General features: G+C 41.0%; 1 protein-coding gene across 8 annotated transcripts in view; it reads right to left on the bottom strand.

Moving 5' to 3' along the window:
• ATRNL1 (attractin like 1) overlaps positions 1-22,034 on the bottom strand; it is a 647,203-nt gene that overhangs the window by 468,408 nt on the left and 156,761 nt on the right. For all 8 annotated transcript variants that reach the window (XR_012780436.1, XR_012780437.1, XM_075534999.1 and 5 more), the window contains exons 20-21: positions 18,533-18,626; positions 2,845-2,897 (exon numbers count right to left, since the gene is read on the bottom strand). Coding sequence is in view for 6 of the 8 variants with exons in the window: in XM_075534999.1 (XP_075391114.1) it covers positions 2,845-2,897; positions 18,533-18,626 (147 nt within the window). In the remaining 2 variants the exon portion in view is untranslated. The remainder of the gene's footprint in view (positions 1-2,844; positions 2,898-18,532; positions 18,627-22,034) is intronic.

The following is a 22,034-nucleotide window of genomic DNA, read 5'->3' as shown; positions in this document are numbered from 1 at the left end:
ATAATATTATTTAGAAATATTATTTGGCACGTTTCAAAAGAAGAAATCCAGTAAAGAAGATACATGTAAACAAGGTCTTTCAGTCTGAGATACAGAATCTTTCGTTAAACAATAAAGAGTTTGCTCCAACGCAATGCAACCGCACGTGGCAGAGGAGAACTGCCCCTGGGGGGTTTCTAGACTGAATCTCCCTGGGGGTAGAAAGCCTCATCGTCCTCTCCTGGAGGGGCAGCGCTGTTTGCACAGCCGACCTGGTGGGCAGCAGCTCAGTGTGCAGCCAACTGTCCCATCAGGGTGCTTGTGGCATGGTTTATGTGTAAATATTTCATCTTGATAGCGATATCGACGGAAGATGTGTGGAAGAGATGATCACAAAATACAAAAGTAGGAATTCAATTCCTCACTAACAAAATTCACTTTTAATAAAACTCAACTACCATTGAGTTAATTCTGACTCATAGCAACTCTATCAGGACAGGGAAGAACAGCCTCTGTGGGTCTCTGAGACTAAAATTCTTTATAAGAGAAGAAACCTCATATTTTCCCACTGGAGTGGCTGGTAGATTCGAACCGCTGACCTTGTGGTTAGCTCTCCCCAAATAGGTAGTATGTTATTATTAGAACATTCCACTTTGAATTCTAAACAATAATAGAAATTCAAAATAAAAGAGTAAAAAGGTGATATAAACCCAAACATGATAGGCTATTTGGAAATAAACCAAAAGACTGAATCTAATAGAAACTCATCCTAACAAAACCCGCTGTGATAGAGTTGATTCTGACTCACGGTGACCCTACACAAAGTTTCTGAGACTGCAAGTCTTTATGGGGCCAGACAGCCCCATAAAGTGGGGTTAGCAGCCCACCGCCTAACCCCCAGTGCCACTAGGTTGCCCTAATTAAGGCACTCTATGCAATTAAAGAACTCATGCAGCTGGAGGAGGAAGCAGCCCAGGGCTGAAAGGGACTTGCTGGGCTCAAATTCTGCTCCATGAAGAACATCAAATATAGAACATTTTCTGCTGGAGGTTTAAGGTTTTCTTTATTAAAAATGTTATTATAGTTTTAAAAAATCATTTAAGATTAAGAAAGAAACTGTGCTGTGTGGTGACTGTTATGTTTTGTATTATTTATCAAGAAGAAATTGAGGAATTCTGGATTCGCAAGAGTAAAATTAGATAGCATTGCTAGGAAAAAGAGATGTGCTTTTTTCTATTTGAGATATGACAGCCTTCCAATACATTGTTTTTGGATGCAAACTGAAAACTGAATGGTGCGTTACTTTCCATTAAGTTAATATCGCATGGCACTCAATTACTTTAAGTTACAGCGGTGGGCCTGCATTTTCAATTTTGATCTAATCTTTAAAATCTGGATCAGTTCCATTAATACAATTACAAGAACTACTGGCCCTTTTTTTTTAAACACTGTTTCCTTCAAATGGTCTTTTGGTTTAAAGGTGTCCTAAGAAGTGACAAGACTGCCATCTAGTGGTCTACAATGATTTCCTTAGCACTTCTAAACAAGAGGAGTCCTTTCAGCCAATAATGACACCCTCCAGCCACTTGTGCCAGTAAGCAGCTGAAAACTAATTCACATTGAGATGGGCTATAATTTAATACGCACTTCGTTTAAAATAGCACAAGGAAAAGCCACAACAGACCTTTAAAGTACAAAAGACGGTGGGCTGTCTTAGTACCCATAAACTCACTTTATTGAATTTTTTATTATAATGCTTCAATAAAAATCGTTTTAAGTTAAACAAAATATATTATTAAAGTAAGCTCACCTGCTTCCTTTGCTTTCCTTAGCAAGTTATCAGCAAACTTAAAATTTACATATGTGGTTCACATCATATGTCTATTTACTGATACCTTGCATGTGGGAGCCCTATTGGCATAGTGATTACTCGTGGGGGTGTTACCTGCAGGGTTGTTGGTTCAAACCACCAGTTGCTCTGTGGGAGAAAGATGGGGCATTCTACTCTCATAGAAAAAGTATAGTCTTGGGAACCTAAAAATATTAAAATTTCTAAAAGAAAACATAGGGGGCTATGTTTATGACCTTGAGTTAGGGGAAGAGGTCTTAAGATGTGAAACACTGATGTCATTATCTATAAAAAGGGCATATTGATAAATGGGACCTCACACAAAATTTAAAGCTCTGTCCTTCAAGAGACATTGTTAATAGAATGAAAAAAAAAGTCTCAGGCTAGGAGGAAATCAAGTATCTCCCCCAGGGACTTGGATCAGAATATCTGGAGTACTCTGAAATTCAGTCGTAAGAAAATGAACAAATCCATTTTAAATGGGAAATTAATTAAAGTAGATCATTTAAATAAGCTGTAGATATACACATACCATACATACTCGTGTATAAGCCGAGTTTTCTAGCACATTTTTAATGCAGTTTCTGTGGTAAAATTAGGTGCCTCGGCTGACATTCGGGTCGGCTTATACTCGAGTGTGTACGGCATGTGGCACACAATCACATAAAAAGATGCCCAATGCCACTATTGGTGCTTAGAGAAAGGCAAATAAAGGTAGCTACGAAAGCCCATTGATAACAAGCTAAAGTTACAAGCTCCCCGTGCAAAGTGCGGGACAAGTGAGACTGGTGTTACAGGGGACGCTTGTCACCGGGCTGTTTTTGCTCGCGGTGACCCATCGGGCCGTGCGTTATTTATTGGAAGCAGTCCCCGGGGCTTTCTTCTGATGAACTTCTGGGTCGATCTGAACGGCCGTTCAGTTAGCAGGCACATGCTGAGTCGTTGGCGCCGCACAAGGGATTTGAAATGCATCAGGCAAACAACTCATAGAAAATGGAAAATATATAATTACTTACAATAGCATGTTCCTCTAAGTGGATTGCCAACGTAGCGATTTTCAGAATCACATCTGTAGAAATACAAAATTTAAAAGTACCTCATTTACTCTTAAACAAGGCAATTCAAAAATCTCCTACTTTCCTCACCAAGAACATGTTTCAAGCTCACAGTACAGCACCTTAAAAACTAACTAAAGGTTTACATATTTTTTAAAAAAGCCCCAAAGCATCTCAAAAATGCAAAATAGAAAGGATGCCTAGAGATGGTCATTTTTAGGGAGGGGGAGAAAATTTGAAAACTGAAGGAGTTCATAAACCCACATCACTTTCCAGTACAATTCTTTGAACTTAATATTTTCCCCCAATTTCTATACCAATGAATCTATATGAGAAGAGACCTCTCATCAGAGTTTTCTCTGAATCAAGCAACCCAGATGAAAAACACTCCCATAGGCTAATTTGAGGAGCTCATGTTAAATTTATATAAATAGGTTATAGGATATGAAGGATATATGAACATTCAAACTAATGAGCTCCTTAAGACATCAGAAATGTGGTTAGCTCAAGCAGTGGGAGGTAATGACAAATATTTTCACATTTTCTCAAGTTCCTATTTTTCATCCCTGCTTCCATAATAAAATTAAACTGACAACTGGTGTTTATCAGGAATTTAGCTTAGTTTTTGCAAAAGGCTACTTCTTCAAACATGCATCTAAAATACGTTACCATACAATGTGTACAGCAGGGTCACTAAACAGAGCAATATAGTATTTGAATTACATGGACGAGTTTACAGAGATGAAAGAGGCCTTCAGAAATAGCTAGCTTCACTCGAATTCATTAGAACAGAAAGGCACTTCTCATGCACAGATACTGTTTCCATCCAAGCCTAACAACAGAGAGCAATCAGTAAAACATTCAAGTCATATTTTTCATGTATTTTGCAGCCATGTCATAAATAGGATTCTTTTTCCCATGGGCGGAGATTTTAATGATAATCATTTTTCTAACTAACCATAAAGTTAAAGCTTTAGAATCACTAACTTGATTCTCCATGAAAAGGAACTTTGTGGGAAGGTTTCCCACACCGTCTGCAAACACTGCTTTTAACATTATGGGGTGAAGTCGTTTGCCGGGTTTAGAAAGTGCAATAGTCACTCTTGCTAGGCGAAGTATTTCAGAACTTGATTCCTTAATGATTCCTCCTCTCAGACCTGCCTTCTGAAACCCCATCCCATTGTACAAGTCTAAGCACAAACTAAATAGAAGGTTTACCTATCATTCCAATTGATCTTTTCTGCATGCGAATTGAGTTACTGTCAATGGGTTACCAAATCCACTAGTCCAGAATGGAGCTGGTGGCACCATGGACTAGGTATGGGCTGCTAACCCAAAGGTTGACAGTTCAAACCCACCAGCTGCACCGATAAAGATTTCTCCCTGCAATGGTGTCTCACTGACTCAGAGCAGCCCTCTAAGACAAGGTAAAATAGTGGTTTTTCCAAGAATGTGACCAGGAGTAGAAAGCCTCCTCTATCTCCCATGGAGTGGTTTGGAAACACTTACCCTGAGGTTAGCAACCCGGCATGGAGCCACTTTCTAGGAAGATTCAGAATCTCGAAAAACCCTGACAGGGGTGACTTTGAGTTGGAGTCTACTTGAAGGCAGTGAATTTGGCTTTGCTAAGAATGGCCCTGATGGGCTTCCCAGAGTACTCGAACGCTCATTATCAGGACTACAATCTCTTAAATTTCAGTAACTCAAAAGGAGCAAGTTAGAATCGTACATGCTAGAGTGGTCTAGAATAACCAATAATTAACAAGAGCAGTTTAATGTATTACAGGAATGCTTTCAGATTTTTAAGAGTTAAGCCTAACCATTGATACCATTTTCACTGCGTGAACCATCACTGCCTGCAAATACCTACTGACACAAATAGTACTAACAGAAAAGGGAAGCTTTTAGAATTGGAAAGTATCTAAACCAAACGCCTTAAATAGAGAGGCGAGGCATAAAGTATATGTAAATATATAGAACTTCCCTGTTTCTTCATTGGAAAACGGCAATGCTCTCAAGCTGTCAGCTAGTATCAAAGATTATCCTTAATCTGATCTAATTAAACTCCACACTCAAGATTAGCACACGGCCTGTTCCTGTAACACTAAGAGCAGGCAGGAACCACAAACATTTGACCTATTCTAGCACCAACTGTCTCTCCAGCTCACCCTACTTCTCTGACGGGCTCAATAACTCATTGCCATCACCACACAAAATTCTCAAAGCCGTGGGCATCGTCACGGGGCTTAGTAGGAAAGTTAACAGGTTACTACAAGTCAGGCTCAGAAATGCTCAAGACACAGAACTTTCGTCGGGACAGCTTCTTCTCGGCTATGCCCACAGGCAGAGCGCTCTGCTCCAGCCCTGTGGCCCCTGTGCCTCTGCCCTGCGCAGGCAATGTCCCAAAGCTCTTTGAGTGCCATTCACCAATAAGCGGAGGCACTTCACACTCTGCCATGAGCCTCAGCCCAAAGATGCTGAACTCTAGCTCTGTAGGTCAGCAAGACCCACTCCCAAGGAAGCACCCGGAGGCACCCCACTCTGCAGGCACACCTCCTGCCCAGAGCCACTCAGCTTTCTCACTCTGTAGCCAAGCAGCCCACCAGGCTGTCGGGGACCCTCGTGTTGTTCGCGGGGGCAACCGGTCACTTCCCTGAAACCTCCCTGCCTTCCTTCACCATCTCCGATGTCACAGTGCTTGTCTCCTGGATTAGAGAGGGCTGTGGGGATCCAAAGACTAGCTCAACTCATGGCTCTTCTTTCTGGATGGTAGTGAGAATGCCTACCCTGCTTCTGAAATAGTTCATTTCAGAAACCTGAAGGGATGGCACACTGAACGATCCTCACATGAAGGTCCACACACCCTATTTGCATGGTCCTGCCCAGGTATCTGGTGGGCGTTACAAAGGCTATGTAGTTCCACAGACTACACAGGTACAACGACTACAGCTAGAAGAGCCATATCAAGCAATTCACTGCAGCCCAGTAACGTGAAAAACAAGCAAAATTAAAAGTCATTCTCATATGTAAATTCTAAATGATCAGATTGATAAAAATTTCCATCACATTGGTTCTATAACAACCGTGCTTATTTAGTAACACAAAGGTGAATTTTCATGAGACATAATCTGATTGTTTCTAGAGTATGGACTTGCATGGTTATAATTGTTTTTCCCACTCAAGAAAGTACATTTTCGTTAACAAAGAAACAAATTAAAAAGTCTGAATGCATTTATTGTGCACAATATGTACTTAAGGTCAAAATACATAATTCCGTGATTAAAATAACTAGAGCACTTGGATACAATATTTGTATTCATTTCTCTTGCTAGGTAGCAAACTGCCAAAATCTCAATGCCTTAACAGATCAGATGGAGCTTCAAAAAAAGAAATCTGTGGAAAAATGGAATTAAAAGATAATGGAATCGCATGCGTTGAAATGTGCTCCATATACTTAGTAACTGGTGGATTCTAGAGATCAGGTATCTGAGCACGGCTTAGTTATGTGCTTAGCTTCAGCATCTCATGAAGATACGATGAAGATGGAGTCGGTGCCCACGGCAAGGCTGCACTCAAAGCGTCAGCCGAGATGAGACTCGCATCAGCAGCTTCCTTGGCAAAGGACCTGCTTCCAATGGCAGAATCCATTTCGCTCCCAAACTGAGAACATCTCAGCTTCTCGTGTACGATGCTCTCAGATCCTAACCGACTCACTCGACTCGTTGCCACGACAACCTTATCATGTTGCGCTGTTGGAGGTGAGTTCCCATTCACAGCGACCATCTGCACAACCGAAGGAAATACTGCCCGGGCTTGCACGGCACCACAAGTATTGATACGTTTCAGTTCCTGGCTGTAGCCTCTGGGCCGATCCACCTCCTCGATGGTCTTGCTCTTTCAGTTGACCCTCTATTTTGCCAAGCATGATTTCCTTCTGTCAGAGCCTGATCCCTCCCGAGGTATTTCCCAGGTGTGTGAGACCAAGTGAAAGGAGCATTCTGGCTGTATTTCTTCCAAGATAGATTTGTTTACTCTTTGGATGGTCTATGGTACCATTGGTATTCTTTGCCTACATCATAATCCAAATGCATCGGTTCTTCTCTGGTCTTACTGAGTCCTTGTCTGGCTTTCCCATGCTTGTAAGGTGAGAGAAAATACCATTGCTGCTGATAGGTCAGCGGTTCTCAACCTTCCTCATGCCGCGACCCTTTCATACAGTTCCTCATGTTGTGGTGACCTCCAAACATAATCATAAAATTATTTTCATTACTACTTCATCATTGTAATTTTGCTACTGGTATCAATTGGGTGACCCATGTGAAAGGGTCGTTCCACCCCCAAAGGGGTCACAACCAAGAGGTTGAGAAACGCTAGGATAGGTACACCGTTAGGACTCAGAGCAACAAATTTGCTCTTATTCAAAGAGGTCTTTTAGATTTAATTGCAACATGTTTGATTTATTGATGGCTGCTTCCATGAGTGGTGATTGTAGATCCAATTAAAATGAAATCCTTGACACTTCAATCGTTTCTCCATTTATCATAATGTTATCTCTTGGCCCTGCTCTAAGGATTTTTTAGCTTGCATTGCGCTACACTCCATCCTGAGGGCTGCAACATTGGATCTTCAGCACCAGAGTGCCCCAAGACAGAGAGTGCCCCAAGACAGAGAGTGCCCCAAGACAGAGAGTATGCCAAGACAGAGCACCCTAAGACAGAGAGCACCCCAAGACAGAGAGCACCCCAAGACAGAGAGTGTCCCAAGACAGAGAATACCCCAAGACAGAGAGTATCCCAAGACAGAGCACCCCAAGACAGAGCACCATAAGACAGAGTGCACCCCAAGACAGAGAGTGTCCCAAGACAGAGAGTACCCCAAGACAGAGAGCGCCCCAAGACAGAGAGCACCCCAAGCCCTCGTCACTTTCAGCAAGCCAGTTGTGCCAGCTGCATAGCTCAGGTTATTCATGAGGCTTTCTCCATCTTGACGCTGCATTCTTCTTCATCGAGCCCAGCTCTTCTGATCATTGGTTCAGTATACGGATGGAATGTCGATGAAAAGAGGATGCCCTGAGGCACACCTTCCTAGATGTTACACTGTGCAGCATCTCTCTGCTGTGTTCAAGAGAGGACCTCTCGGTCCAGACGCAGGCTCCACAGGAACACAATGAAGTGTTCGACAACGCCCATTCCGCTCGGTGTCATCCATAGTTTGCCTCATCATATGGCCACCTAATTCTTCAAATGCAGTCAGGGAAAAGTCCCCAGAGCAAGTCATCCAGCATGACACAGTCCTATATAACATCGTCTGTTCATGGAGGTGACGTACAGCTGCGGACAATGCAGCAGTCATAGGAGTGACATTTTATCATTTTCGCCATGTCTTCTATAAGCCTTACCCAATGTCATCAAGTCGATTCCAACTCCCGCGACCCCAGAGCAACCTTCCAACAGTGTGAACTTTAAACACTAGAGACCGAGTCTGAGGGTTGCCTGTCGCAACATGGTTCTGTAATTATTACCTTAATATATTTCAATGGAGTCATTTGAGATATGAACAGGAGCTATTTTATTTAATTTCTATAATAAGAAAATAAGTGGTTAAATGATTTCATCAAGTTTAAACTCAAATTATGAAAAGTGAGGAGAATGCTGAAGGGAAAAGTGCAAACACAACAACTCATCAACAAGGACGCTGCACTATAAAACACACTCTTTCTGAGTGGCAAGCTAACTAATATATTTTTTAATTCAGAACCTTTCTGTATAAAAAGTAGATACAAACATTAAAAGCCTTCAGAAATCTTCTTCACAACTTAATTTAAAAAGTCAAATCAAAGTATTTCTGTGTCTAAGCAAAGAGATAATCATCTTCTATTCCCACCAAGCAAACTGTGCAAAACAGCCTGAACTTTTAAGGAAACAGATTTAGGATGAAATATTTATTGGGGATTTTGTAAAGGTAAACAATGTCATTAAATGTCAACTAAATACTGGTTCCATTTATGTAAATGATTGCATTACATTATGAACTTCCTTTTTTAAAGAATAAAATAAGTTTTCTCCTTGAGGCATCTACAATGCTATTGATTAAAATATTCAACTTGAGTTAAATATAAATTTTCCACTCAGAAACTAAAAGTAAAAAAAGAACATCTAGTTACAATTTTGAAATATCATGACACGGTATTTTCAGCCTAGAGTCACTGAATTTGTATTTTGAAGAGAAAATATGAAAATTATATACAAAGTGAAACATCCTTGCTTTTCCCTTACTTCTCCTCTAAAAAAAAACCCTGTAGGCTGTTAACAAAAAAATCATATTAAAAAATAGTAGGATTTGAACATTGCTACCAGGTTCTAAGAAAACCCATCTTGAGAAAAAATATATAATAATCTAGATATATGAAGTGCTGGTAATCCTTCTTGAATCATCTTCTTCCCTGAAAATGAGGCAAACACAGAACAGAAGTAAATCCTCTTTGGAAGAAGATTTCCTCCTAGGTTTCAAATGATCTGGAAAAACATTTTGTAAAAAAGTATGTCTACTAGAAACCACGATATAACAGATATGGAAACAGATGAGAAAACAGGGACGGGAATCAGCTGGAACAAAGGGCAAGGAGAAGAGAGCCAAGCATGTTCAGAGGTTGTTTAGGTAAAGACTCAGAATTCTCTTCTTTATATTGAGGAAAATCTAGTCAGAAAATGACTAGAAATGACAGGAGATAAAAACAAACAGGCAGCCACCAAAATCCCGACGTGACTGGAGGAGACGAGGAGCAGTTTGGACACTGTGGGAAAGGGAAAGGTGACGTGAAAGGTGAGTGGAGCGGCCGTGCAGAGATGAGACAAGAACAGAAGAGGCACACAGGTGTCGTGGTCGTTAAGCCGAAGAGAAGAGAGTTAGAACGGAGAAGTGAAATCTGAAGATATTGTCCGGAATTTCAGAACACTGACTTTAAACATTTGAGTGGGGGTGTGGGGAGTGAGTTATAGCTGGGCACACCATAGTCAAGCTGATTAATAACAACGGGGAAATCTTTTTAAAGACAGAATAATATGGACACATGAAGAATTTCCAAAATCGAAACAGTCCCATACCTTTTAAAGAAATTGGGAAATAATGAAAAACATGTTGAAAAGAAAATCCAGCCCCAGTTGGCCACGTTGGTGAATTCTTCTTAATGATAGTGAAAGCGAAGAGTCCTGATACAGGATGAACTGGGACGACTGCAGATTTCACATTGAAAAATGACCATTTACCAAGTTTCAGTGGACTACTCTAGAAAACAGCCATAATTAGATGAATTGAATAAGAAGCCCCTCCTCTGGCCACCAACACATCTGTATGAATGGTGCCGAACTTTCTTCCTATATTTCAATCAAAATACATCATGAATCGACTGATTGCAAAAGAGTCTATGAGAATCGATCTCCTGTTATGACCGGTGTTAGAGAGGTCTACAAAAATGTAACACAATGCCCTTCCAAGAATCCTGGGCAATTTCATTCCTCAGGATCTTATTACTAGTCCTTCGTAGTCAATAAGAAACCCATACACTACACAAAATGCACAATATAGATGTAAAATTCACTCCCATTGAGTCAATGCCCACTCACAGTGATCCTATAGGGCAGGGTAGAACTGGCCCTGTGAGTTTCTGAGGCTGTAATTCTTTACAGGAGTAGAAAATCTATCTTTATCCCAAGGAGCAGGCTGGTGCTTTCGAACTGTTGACCTTATAGTGATCCACCCAACAAGTAATCAGTACATCAACAGAACAGTAAGTATAATATATATATAGTAACTAAGAGAAATAAGATACTTTTTGTTACTGTAACAACTAACATTGCCAGTGTGTCATTATTATGGTGTTGGAAGCTGTGTCACTGGTATTTCAAACACCAAAGGGTCACCCTGGTGAAAAGATTTCAATGGTGCTTCCAAAAACTAGCAAGGAGGAAAAGGTAGTCCACTTCGGAGGGAAATCCTTATGAATCAATGGCAGAACCCTGTGTGATAGAGGCCAGAAGACAAGCCGCAGGTTGGAAGGCACTCAAAATACAACGGGCAGAGCGATTTCCTCGCAGCAGCACTGACCTTACTGACGCAATGAGACCAAGATTTACGGTCCTCCACTTGCTGATGGGGCGTGACTCAAAATGAGAATGACCTTACTCAGTCATGGCATGTGCAAAGCATGAACTCAGGATAACTGTCGTCATTGTTGTTGTTAGGTGTGTCGAGTGGGTTGTGACTCCCACGGAACCATGTACAGCACAATGCAACACCGTCCAGTCTCGTGTCATCCTCACAATGGTTCTGGGAAATCAGAAGTCGTCAAGCTAGAGGCTTCAGTATGTATTATATCTCAATGTAAAGAGAAAGAAGTCATCACAATTGGACCAATAAAACTCATCATGGTAAATGAAGAAAGGATTGAAGTTCTCCACTATTTCATTTCACTTGGATCCACAATGAGCGCTCACGGCAGGGAGCGCCAGGGATCAAAAATCAAACAATGTACTTCATTGGCAAATTTGCTGCAAAAGATCTATTTGAAGTGTAAGGGTACAAAGCTACCCCTTTGAAGACGAACGTCCACCTTCCAGAAACCATTATGCTTTTAATCCCTTTATATGCATTCTGAAAGCTGGACAATGAATCAAGAAGCCCCAAGAGGAACTGACATCTTTGAAGTATGGTGTTGGCGAACAATATTTAAAGAACAACGCACTGCCAGAAGAATGAGCAAAGGCACGTAGGAAGTACGAGTTGAAGGCTCCTTTAAGCAGGGATGGCAAGACAGCATTCCATGTACTACAGACAGATCCTCAGGAGAAATCAGTTCCGGGAAAGATATAATGCTTTGGAAAATGAGATGGGCTGACGCAGTAGCCACAACCATGTGCTCAATAGCAACACTCATGAAGATGGCACAGGACCAGGCACTGTGTCCTTCTGTTGTCCACACAGAGGGCCCATGGGTCGGAACCAGCATAACGACTGAAAATGCACTGCCACCACGTTGCTGCCAACTCAAAGTTCTGAGTTCAGGGTGGAACTGCCCCCGTGGGTTTCCCACGCTATAACTCTGCGGGAGTAGAAAGCCTCCTCTTTCCCCAGCACACAATCGAAGAAAGTCATAATTCCAAGAAATAAAAATCACACTGCCATCCAAAATACTAGCAAGTTATTGTGGGACTACTAACAAAGAAATCCTAAAGTTTATATTGGAATGCAAAGACTGAAAATGGTCCAACACAATACAGAAAAAGAACATAGTAAGAAGATGGACAAGACTCTGCTTTCAGACTTACAATAAATTTATAGTAAGTAAGAGAGCATGCTAATGACAAAAGAATACACAAGTAGATCAAGGGACCAAAACACCCCCAAATAAGCCTACAAAGCTATGATTAAATCTCCGAAAAGGCACTAAGTCACCTCTATGCAGTAGGGTTTTCAAACAAATGGATCTAAGCACAGGTCTACACCATCTACAAAAATTAACTTAATAGAAAAACTACAGAACTTCCACAATACGGCGAGGAAACTCTTAATAATTAAAACTTAGTTAAGTGGGCATGTAATGAGAGATGGAAAGAAAAACACCATTTTCTTCAAAGACCAAATAAAGAGGATTATTCCAACCAAAAAAAATTAACAACTTCTGGAAAGGCAAACCACAGGCTGGGAGAAAATGTCTACAAAACAAATATCTGACAAGGACTCGTCCCCTCGATAGACAAAGAAGTCTCAGTCTCAAGAACATGATCCAATTTAAAAATGGACAATACATCTAAACAGGTATCTCAGCAAAAACAAAAACAACCACAACATCTTCCAACATGAGAAAAAAGAAGCACAATATAGAATAACTACACAATAGAATATTATTCATCGCTGAAACAGCAGCTACCAAGCCATGGAAAGACATGCAGGGCGCGTCAATGCACACTGCCAAGGGAATGAAGCCGCGTACTGTACCTGTGATGCCGATGCCACCCACCCAACATCCCAGAAAAGATTAAACTATCAAGACAACAGACAGATCTACGGTTGCCTGGGGCTGATGGGGGGGGGGGGGATACAGGGCATTTTGAGGGTATAACGTCATATTTCAAAATCCACCGAACTGTCGCCAAACCATTGTAGACATAGAGAACTGGAACACAAACCAGTAATGGACACTTTGAGTCGTTAACCCTTTTTGCCAAAACTTTGAAACTTTTCAGATGAGTGCAGTTAGGAAATAAAGAAAATGCTGCTAAATTAGAAAGATTTTGTTTGTTTGTTTCAAAACGCCATAGAACTGTACAACCCCAAGGGTGTTCCCTAGTAGATCCTACGGACTTCAGCTACTAAGAGCGCCTCAGGAACAGTTTGCCCATCCTAAGATGCTAGTAACAGGGCCAGTGACGTGAGCGGGAGGCCCGAGGAGGAGGCGAGGTGAGGGATTTCCCTCAACTTCCTGCGTAAGTTTTTCATAAACCAAAAATGATTCTAAAATACAAAGTATTTTAAGCGATGTTTTAAAAATATTTCACTAAAGGCAACTATGAGAAAAGGAAACCATAGAGTTCATATTCTTTCTCAGTGTATATAGAAATAACAATAATTCTTTAAAAGGGTAACCAATAGCAACGTAATACTTTTGAAATTAGAAAACTATGAATAATGACTAAATCAAAAACCAAATGAAAATACAAATGACTGATCCTTTAGAGAATATTGCACATATTTTTTTAAAAAACAGACTGAATAGTGATTAGTCTGAAATTTAGCCTAGATCTCTAATCAATCATGTCGTTATGGTTGTTGTTAGCTGCTATCTGCTCGGTTCTAACTCATAGTGACTCTGGGCACAACAGACCAAATCATCACCCACTCCTGCACCAACCTCACAACTGTTTGCATGTTTGAGCCCATTGTTACAATCCTACTGAGTCGATGCACGTTGTTGAGAGCATTCCTCTTTTTCACTGTCCCTCTACTGATTATGCAATCATTCCCATTGGGGTGGGGGTAGTGAGGGAAACAGTAATAAGAATTTGGGCTATGCTAATTTTCTTAAATTTTTGTAAAGAAAAGCTAAACAGTTTCTAATGAACATTGGAAATTAAAAGGTGAATAATGCATGGCTTGCAAATACTATTCATAAGTTTTCATGAAAATTCTCCAAGAAGTGAATTAAAAAATTATTCTTTAATCTAAAAATATTGTCTCCATTTTAGTTTGTCAATCATTCTATGCATAGAAATAATGGGTGAAGAAGACAAATCAATGCTTTCTCTTTCTTCTTTTTTTGGGGGTGGTGGTGGGGGTGGTGGTAAGCCATATAAACCTAAGAGGAAGTTCCTGCTCCAACATTCACAGACTGTGACCGTGGATGGGGTGCCTTTTGTCGGCCTCAATTTCCTTCCGGGTAACATCAGGATACTTCCACTGGATCCTTCATGGAAGTGTTGTCAGAATTAAATAAAAATGCTTAGCTTTGATCTAGATGTAGTACAGCTCAGTACATTCCAAGTGTGACACTCATGAAGACAACTAAGAAGAAGAGGAAGTGCATGAACAAAAATAAACAGAGGACCTTATAGAAAGGGACTCCAAAAGTTCAGAGGGGGTAGGGGGGGAGATTGAGGGAAAAGATAATGGCATTTTTCCACGAATTTTCTGAAGCCCCTTCATATTTGCAGCTGGCAAATGTCAAAGAAAGCAGATGAAAATGAAAAACTACTTTAGAATATATATCCAGAAATTTGTCATCTTTCCTTAGAGGGAGGTGTGTTCAACAATTCAACACTGTCACTGTAGCGGGGGGCCCAGCTGTGGATCAGACGGACTCAGTGATGTGTTTCAGTAATTAATCTTATAGCACACATGCATTTGAAATGAGTTCACATTTTCATAAAACAGCTACCGATGGACAAGACATACTTTCTACATTAAACTCTTGAATCTGAACTGTGATTTGTTTCTGCACAGAGGTTAAGTTGGAGCGTACCTGGAAGCTATTTATTTCATCCTCTCATACTTCAAGATAACTTTTCATGATAAAAAATAGAAGATAGATGAAAAATAAATTAAAGGCTTAAAATGGTATGCTTTGGGATCTCCGTTTCTTTCTTGTTTTGATTGTTTCCATCTTCTAATTAGCATCTTTACACCTACATTTCCTGATCTGTTCTCTAGGGCACACCTTCTTTACACCAACAATCACAGAAGGTTTAAGCCTTTATCAGAACCTACTCTGACCACCGAGGAGGAACAACCACTTAACTTGCGATGCCTGACATCAATGTCATTGACCAAGTCTGAGGCACACACTACGCTCAGGTCTCCGAAAGAGGGAGCCAGCGGCGCGAGTCCCTCTGATCAGAAGTCTGCAAAGGTTTCGAGAGGCAACTGGGTGCAAAGAACAATTTGACTCTACACAGCCTACCAGTCCAGCCTTAGCAGTCACCCTTCATGGGCAGGTCACATAAGCTATTTACATGGAAGCACAGCCACAAGGGGGGCCTAGCTAAGTGCTAAGGGAATAGCAATTGGTCATGATGGGGCGCGCTGACCTACTGCAACAACATCGAACTACGCCCGTGCCACCAAGGCAATTCTCACTCAGAGTTACCCCATAGGGCAAAGTAGAACTGCCCCCTTGAATGTCTGAGGCTGTAAATCTTTACAGGATCAGACAGCCCCAGGGATCTCCAGTGCGCTGCTAACAACCTTTAAAACTGCAGTCATTCCACACATACACTAGATTCTAGGGGAGGGCAAAGTCCAGAGTGGTGATGGGGGTGGATCCCACACGAGAAGCCGTGAGGCTGGGGAGAGAGGAGTTAGCGTCGGCAACAATATGTGTCCACATTTCTTTCACACACACTCTATTTATAATTGGGGAGCACCAGTTTTATCTCGGAGGTTATTCAGAGGCAGAGGAAGAAGAACCGACTACCACGGAATAGCTTGTGCCACCATATGGGAACTGAATTTGATTAAGCCACAGACATTGTATTTTACAGTTTGCAAATACATGCAAAGTGCACAGAACCGCCTGTTGTGTCTTCTTTAAACATTTCATGGTGTTTTCTTAAAAGCCCTTTCCATAGAAAAACACCATTTCACGCAGAACAAATTTTATGTTTCCAAGAAGTTAACTTTCTACATTTACACTGTTGAGGACTGTGTCTGGGGCCATGGCCAGAGTGAGACCTTCTTGCACGTTGGCAAAGCAGATCATTTGGTGCCTCGTTAAAGGAATACCCTTTAAAGCAGTGGTTCTCAACCTGTGGGTCGTGACCCTTTTGGAGTCTAACAACACTTTCACAGGGGTCACCTAACACCATCAGAAAACACATATTTCCGATGGTCTTAGGAACCGAGACACCGCTCCTCTATCCATCTCCAGGCGGGTCCGCCTACATGCAGATAAGCTGATCTGGTGAGAAAGAAGCTATCTCAACCTTCACACTGACATTGGCTTTTTACGCATACTGTCCCAAAATGTAGCAATGTAGTTTACTTCTGCTATATTAAGACTGTTACCCATGCTGTACCATGCTTAAAGACTAAATTTCGTTTATTTTTAATTAGAAATAAATATTTCACAATATATAATTACATATTATTTTGTGATCAATCATTATACTTTAAATATGTTCAATTTAGAACCGTGAAAATACACCCTGCATATCAGCTATTTCTATTATGATTCATAACTGTAGCAAAATGAGAGTTATGAAGTAGCAATGAAAATAATATTATGGTTGGGGGCACCACAACATGAGGAACTGCATTAAAGGGTCACAGCGTTAGGAAGGTTGAGAACTACTGGTTTAAAGGATATTCTGATCCCTTGACTGATTTCTCAGTCTACACTCAATGGAATGCCTTAAGAGTTTCTCAGATTTTGGTAAGCAGACTCAGCAGTTTCTAGAGTACCCGTGGATTTCACACTCCACTGACAGTGGGAGTCCTCCAGGACCTGACCAACCACCAACACTGAGCTCCTCTGACCCGTCTTCAGCTAGATTTACCCCAGTGGTCAGGCCACATTCGATCTGTGGACTCTGTCTCTCTTTAACCTTGAGGCCATGTGGTTTCTGATCATTTACAGTACCTCCGGGCTTGCTTTCAGGGTAACAATGAAGATGACAGGTTTTACACTGGTATCTGCCCGTGACCCCAAACCTGAAGTGTAGTGACCATGCTCACGTTTATTTCTTTGGGTCCACCAATGCTGCCCTCCCACATCATTACAACATTCTCTAGCACAGCGGTTCTCGGCCTTCCTCATGCCGCGACCCTTTCACACAGTTTCTCATGTTGTGGTAACTCCCAACCATAAAATGATTTTCGTTGCTACTTCATCACTGTCATTTTGCTACTGATATGAATCGGGAGACCCCTGTGAAAATGTCATCCGACCCCCTAAAGGGGTCACAGCCCACAGGTGGAGAACTGCTGCTTTAGCAAAAAAGTCAAATAAAATAAATCAGAATCTTCAAGCCCTAGTGGCAATCTCCTCTGTTCCTACAGTTCTTATGCCTCCAAAAGGGATCAGTCACTCCTGCTTCAGTATTCCTTCATGAGCTTTCTCCATTCTACACTAGCGAGTACATCTCTTGAACACTTACTTGATGCTCTCTCCGTTTGGAGACCAAAATCCCTGCCTTAAAGAAATCCCCTTAAGATCTTATGTTTCGGGCTTCTTTTTAGGTTGAGGGATTATGGAAAAATGAAGGAAGAACCGTTTCTGCTCACGTTCCCTGAACTTAAAAAACCTCAGTGGTTAGTCAACATCACGGGCATCTAACTTAACATACTTAGCAGAATTCTGCAGCAAATAACATCCAGGTAAAAAAAGGATCACATTCCACACAATTAAATGAACTTTCTTGATATAAATGTCTACATTTATTTATAGTTGTAAAGCATTCTTTATTAATTTTTTTCTCTTATTCTCTAATTACTGTAGTTGGAATTTGTTCTATGCAGCAGCTACTGTGCACAGATATTTGAACATATGTAACTCAAACCAAAAAATTGGTTTTAATGATATGCAATCTACTCATATGAGAATAAGAAGAACAATGTAATTTGAAATAATTGCTTTTTCAAGTTAATTTGAGGCAATAATAAGCATCTAATTTAAAAAGAGCAAGCCCACCTACAAGAGTACCGATAACATTGTGACTTAAGTAGCGGGCGTGTGCGTTGAAATAAAAAACAAGGAACGAGTGGAAAGGGTTCAAGAAATACAATTGCCAGAAATAATAATGAAAAAGTCCAAGAAGAAATTACATATAGATATTAGACTATATTTATTTAAGGGGATATGGAGAACAATTATGAGGTTAACAATATCAAACATTCAATAACATGTTTTTGGAAAAATAACAAAGCTGCTTTTCTAGAAAGATGAAAAAGACAAAATGTACCCTATAGGGTCTCCTTTGACAGCTCTCTATAATTGTCCTTTCAGAAGTTTTCCATTTGAAAGAAATCGATGGCATGCTAGGAAGAATCACTTGTAACTTCTGTTGCTTAACGAACACAGAAGTTAAAAATAAAACGATAACCTTCACTTCTACGGCACGAACGCCACTCACGAAAGATCTAAAAAGTTATTGTTACTTACAATTGGCATTGATCCCCTTTTATTCCTTTGGTGGTGCAGAAACATTTTCCTGTGTGCATGTGGCAAATGTTGGCATGGCCACTGCATGTGCAGGCTGAAAGTCAAACGCAGTGAGACTGAGTACTGGGCATCACAGACACACACACCACATTTCACATGTTTCTCTTATTCTCTAAATACTGTCGTTGGAATTAGCACCGTTACCATTCTCCTTATGCCGTGCTGTGTCCTTTTCGCAGACAAACACTAAGGTGGCGATCTTTTCTTTTACTGATGGGAAATAATGTTTGCTCTTGGGAAACTTTGTGAAACACTTTAAAATTGTTAGGGGCACCCCAAAGTCTAGTATGGATCGAAGTACTTCTCTAATTCTTCCTTGAACTTCTTTCCATTTCAAATTTGGTACATCACTGAATAGAATGCATTTCAGAGAGCTTTCCATTCAAGTGGCCACGCTTCAAAACCTGTCTGTACAATCACTAGTGATGTAAGCTTGGGCAATTGGCCTCCCTCCAGTTAGTCAGCTGCGAAAGGAGAGTGATACTATTCCACTCTCAGGATTATTGTAAAATATTAAAGGAGATAAAGTAACTTAAAGTACTTAACATTTATCAAGCACTGGCTAACTGCTGCCATTACTATTAGCACTGGTAACAATAAAACCTATAGCGACAAATTGTATAAAAAGAACGGGCGTATGGGAATCTATGTAGCGCACCACTGCAAGACAACAATTTGTGAGAACTCTCCATACACTGTGCCCAATTCTCGTTTGCTCCAAAAACTCAAGTCCATTTTAAAAAAGGATGTTTATGTTTCCTAATCACCCCGTCTGAGCTCCTGGGCTCATTCTCCGTTTGCCGGTTCCGGGATACACTAAGAAATTCCATGATCTAATAGAGACGCTGGTTCAATCGCCTTCACATGCTCTCCGTCTCATGTTCCTTACTTCGCATTCCTTTCCTAAGGAGCAGCGTTCCCATTATTCAGGACACAAACTTCACACTTCATCGTGCCTAGCATCCGTCCAACTTATCGGTGCTGATTTTCCCATGCGCATTCCCTCAAGTTTTTGCATGGCTCCTCCTCCTCATGCTGAAAGCCACCATTCATGATCTGTCACCCACTTTCCCTTATCAACGGGGCTTCATGGACAAATTCCATTAGCTTTCAGTTCCACTTTGCAGAGCCCCCCTCCCCCCAGGTGTCAGAATAGACCTGGGCTCTCCAAGATTCGCAGTGGCTCGTTTTTCACATGTAGATCACAGGCCTTTCTTCGAGATGGGTGTACTTAAATTGAGCCCAGTGCATTAACCATCGGCACCATGCAATGCGCTTACCTTACACATTTCATATAAAGGAAACCATATAACATGAACTCTTTCACGTCTGGATTTTTCCCCCAACATGTATAATGTTTTCAAGGTTCCACCATGTTGTAGCATGTAACAGAATGTTGCTCTTTTTTAAGGCTGAGTGATAGATATTCCAGGGTAAGATGAAAGCATATTTTGTTTATCCATTCATCAGTTGATAGGCATTTGGTTTTTTCCGCTTTTCAAATATAATGAATAATGTCGCTCTTAAACATTCATGAGAGATTTCTAGGTTTTAGATTGAGCGTACGCTGTCATTTCTTCGGCGTGTACAGGTAGATATAAACTTCCTGAATCATATGCAGAAGGCTTCTTTGAAGTGTTAAAAAGCCAAGCTGTCACTTTGAGGACAAAGCTGTGCTTGCCACAAGTCAGGGTCCTGTGGGCGGCCTCGGGGGCGAGTGAGAGCTGGACACGGAATATGGAAGACTGCAGCCCAGAGGAAGTTTTGGAATGACAGGGCCAGAGGACCAGTGAGTGCCAGAGGAGCAAGCACAGCTGTCTTGAAAGAAATACAGTAAGAATGTGTCTCACAAGTGAGGATGATGAGACGTCATTGTACCTATTTTGGACATGTTATCGGGAGAGGCCAGTCCCTGGAGACAGGCTTGTAGAGGGGGTCGTGGGGGGGGGGTGGGGAAGATCCTTGGTGAGGTGGGCTGGCACAAGATTTGCTCTAATATATATCTTAGTGGATACTTTCTAAGATTCTCTATATGCAAGATCCAAAAAAATCCAAACTCACTGCCATCAAGCTGGTGCCGACTTAAATAAACCCTTTAGGGCATGGTAGAACTAACTGCCCTGTGAGTTTCCAAGATTGTAACTCTTCCAGGGAGTAGAAAGCCCCATCTTATTCCCTTGGAGCCGCTGATGATTTCGAACTGCTGACCTTGCAGGTTGCAGTCCAGCACTTAACCGCTGTGCCACCACGGCCCATATATACGCGGTTCCGCCATCTAAGTGTTGATTGTAGTGCCTCCTTTCTGATTGGAAGGCCCCGTATTGCTTTTCCTGGCCACACTGTCTTTGCTAGAATCTCTAAACCAGGGGGAAAAAAAGAGGCAAGCACTAAGATCCCTGTTTCATCCTGTGGGTGCTTTGTAGTGCCCTGTATCAAGTTGAGGGAATAGTATTTTTATTCCTGATTTGGTCTGACAATCCACTTTCCTTTGAGAACACCGGGGACCACAGTTTTATCCAGACACACCATAAGTCACCATAAGTTGGAATCAATTCCACAGAAGTGCTTTGTTTTGTTTTCCAAGAGACAGAGCGTATTGGTGATGGGCGGCAGCTGGAGTGCATTCGTGGTGGACGGCAGCTGGGGGTGGCATGGGGTTGATGCTGGGAAGTGGGAAAATAAGGGGAGCGACTATTAATGGGTAATATTGGGGGGGGACTTTGGAAGGGAGAGTGACTTCTAATATTTTAAAATCAGACTGATGATTTCATAGTTGTGATTGTAGTCAAACTAATTCACAAAATACCAAACAGGAATAAATATTTTAAAACATTAATGTTGAGGAAAGTGGGTCATATTCTAGCACAATAAGCTTCTCACAATTTGCTGATGATTAGTTACTTTGAAAAGCTGGAGGAATACTATGAAGTACATATAAAGGAAGTTTCAGTACTACTTAGAATACCAAGTACAGCCTTTATTCCTTAGTAAAAGCTTTCTCCATAATGAATATTTTTTTAAATATGTATGAGTTTCCTTATAAGTTTTTAGAAGTTAACGATGGGAAATCATAGCGTGAGACTCAGACATAGAAGCCAAGGTGTAGAATTGCAAGGGACCAAAGAAACTATCATCAAATAATAAATGGACCCCAGCTATTTGGATAATATGTTACTTCATAAATATTGAATGCATACACCATGACATCTTTTAATATTAGCCTGCAGAGTTCCCGCTGTGACTGTCTTCAATTCAGAACGTCACTTAAAAAAAGAAATGATGCATATTAATATTAAAAAACTTGGATCAGTCTTTTATTTATCCTTTCTGGCAGATGTGGACAATAGTTATGCTTCCAGAGGTTCTTGAAAGAATTATTATTTTATATAGCAACTTTAATGATTGCTGAGACCAAAAAAAAATTGCATTAAAATACCTTTTA

This window comes from Tenrec ecaudatus, chromosome 16, assembly GCF_050624435.1.
Source record: "Tenrec ecaudatus isolate mTenEca1 chromosome 16, mTenEca1.hap1, whole genome shotgun sequence".
NCBI classification, from domain to species: Eukaryota; Metazoa; Chordata; class Mammalia; order Afrosoricida; family Tenrecidae; genus Tenrec; species Tenrec ecaudatus.
The sequence above is the reverse complement of the archived record's forward strand: the minus strand, read 5'-3'. Positions and strand labels throughout refer to the sequence as shown.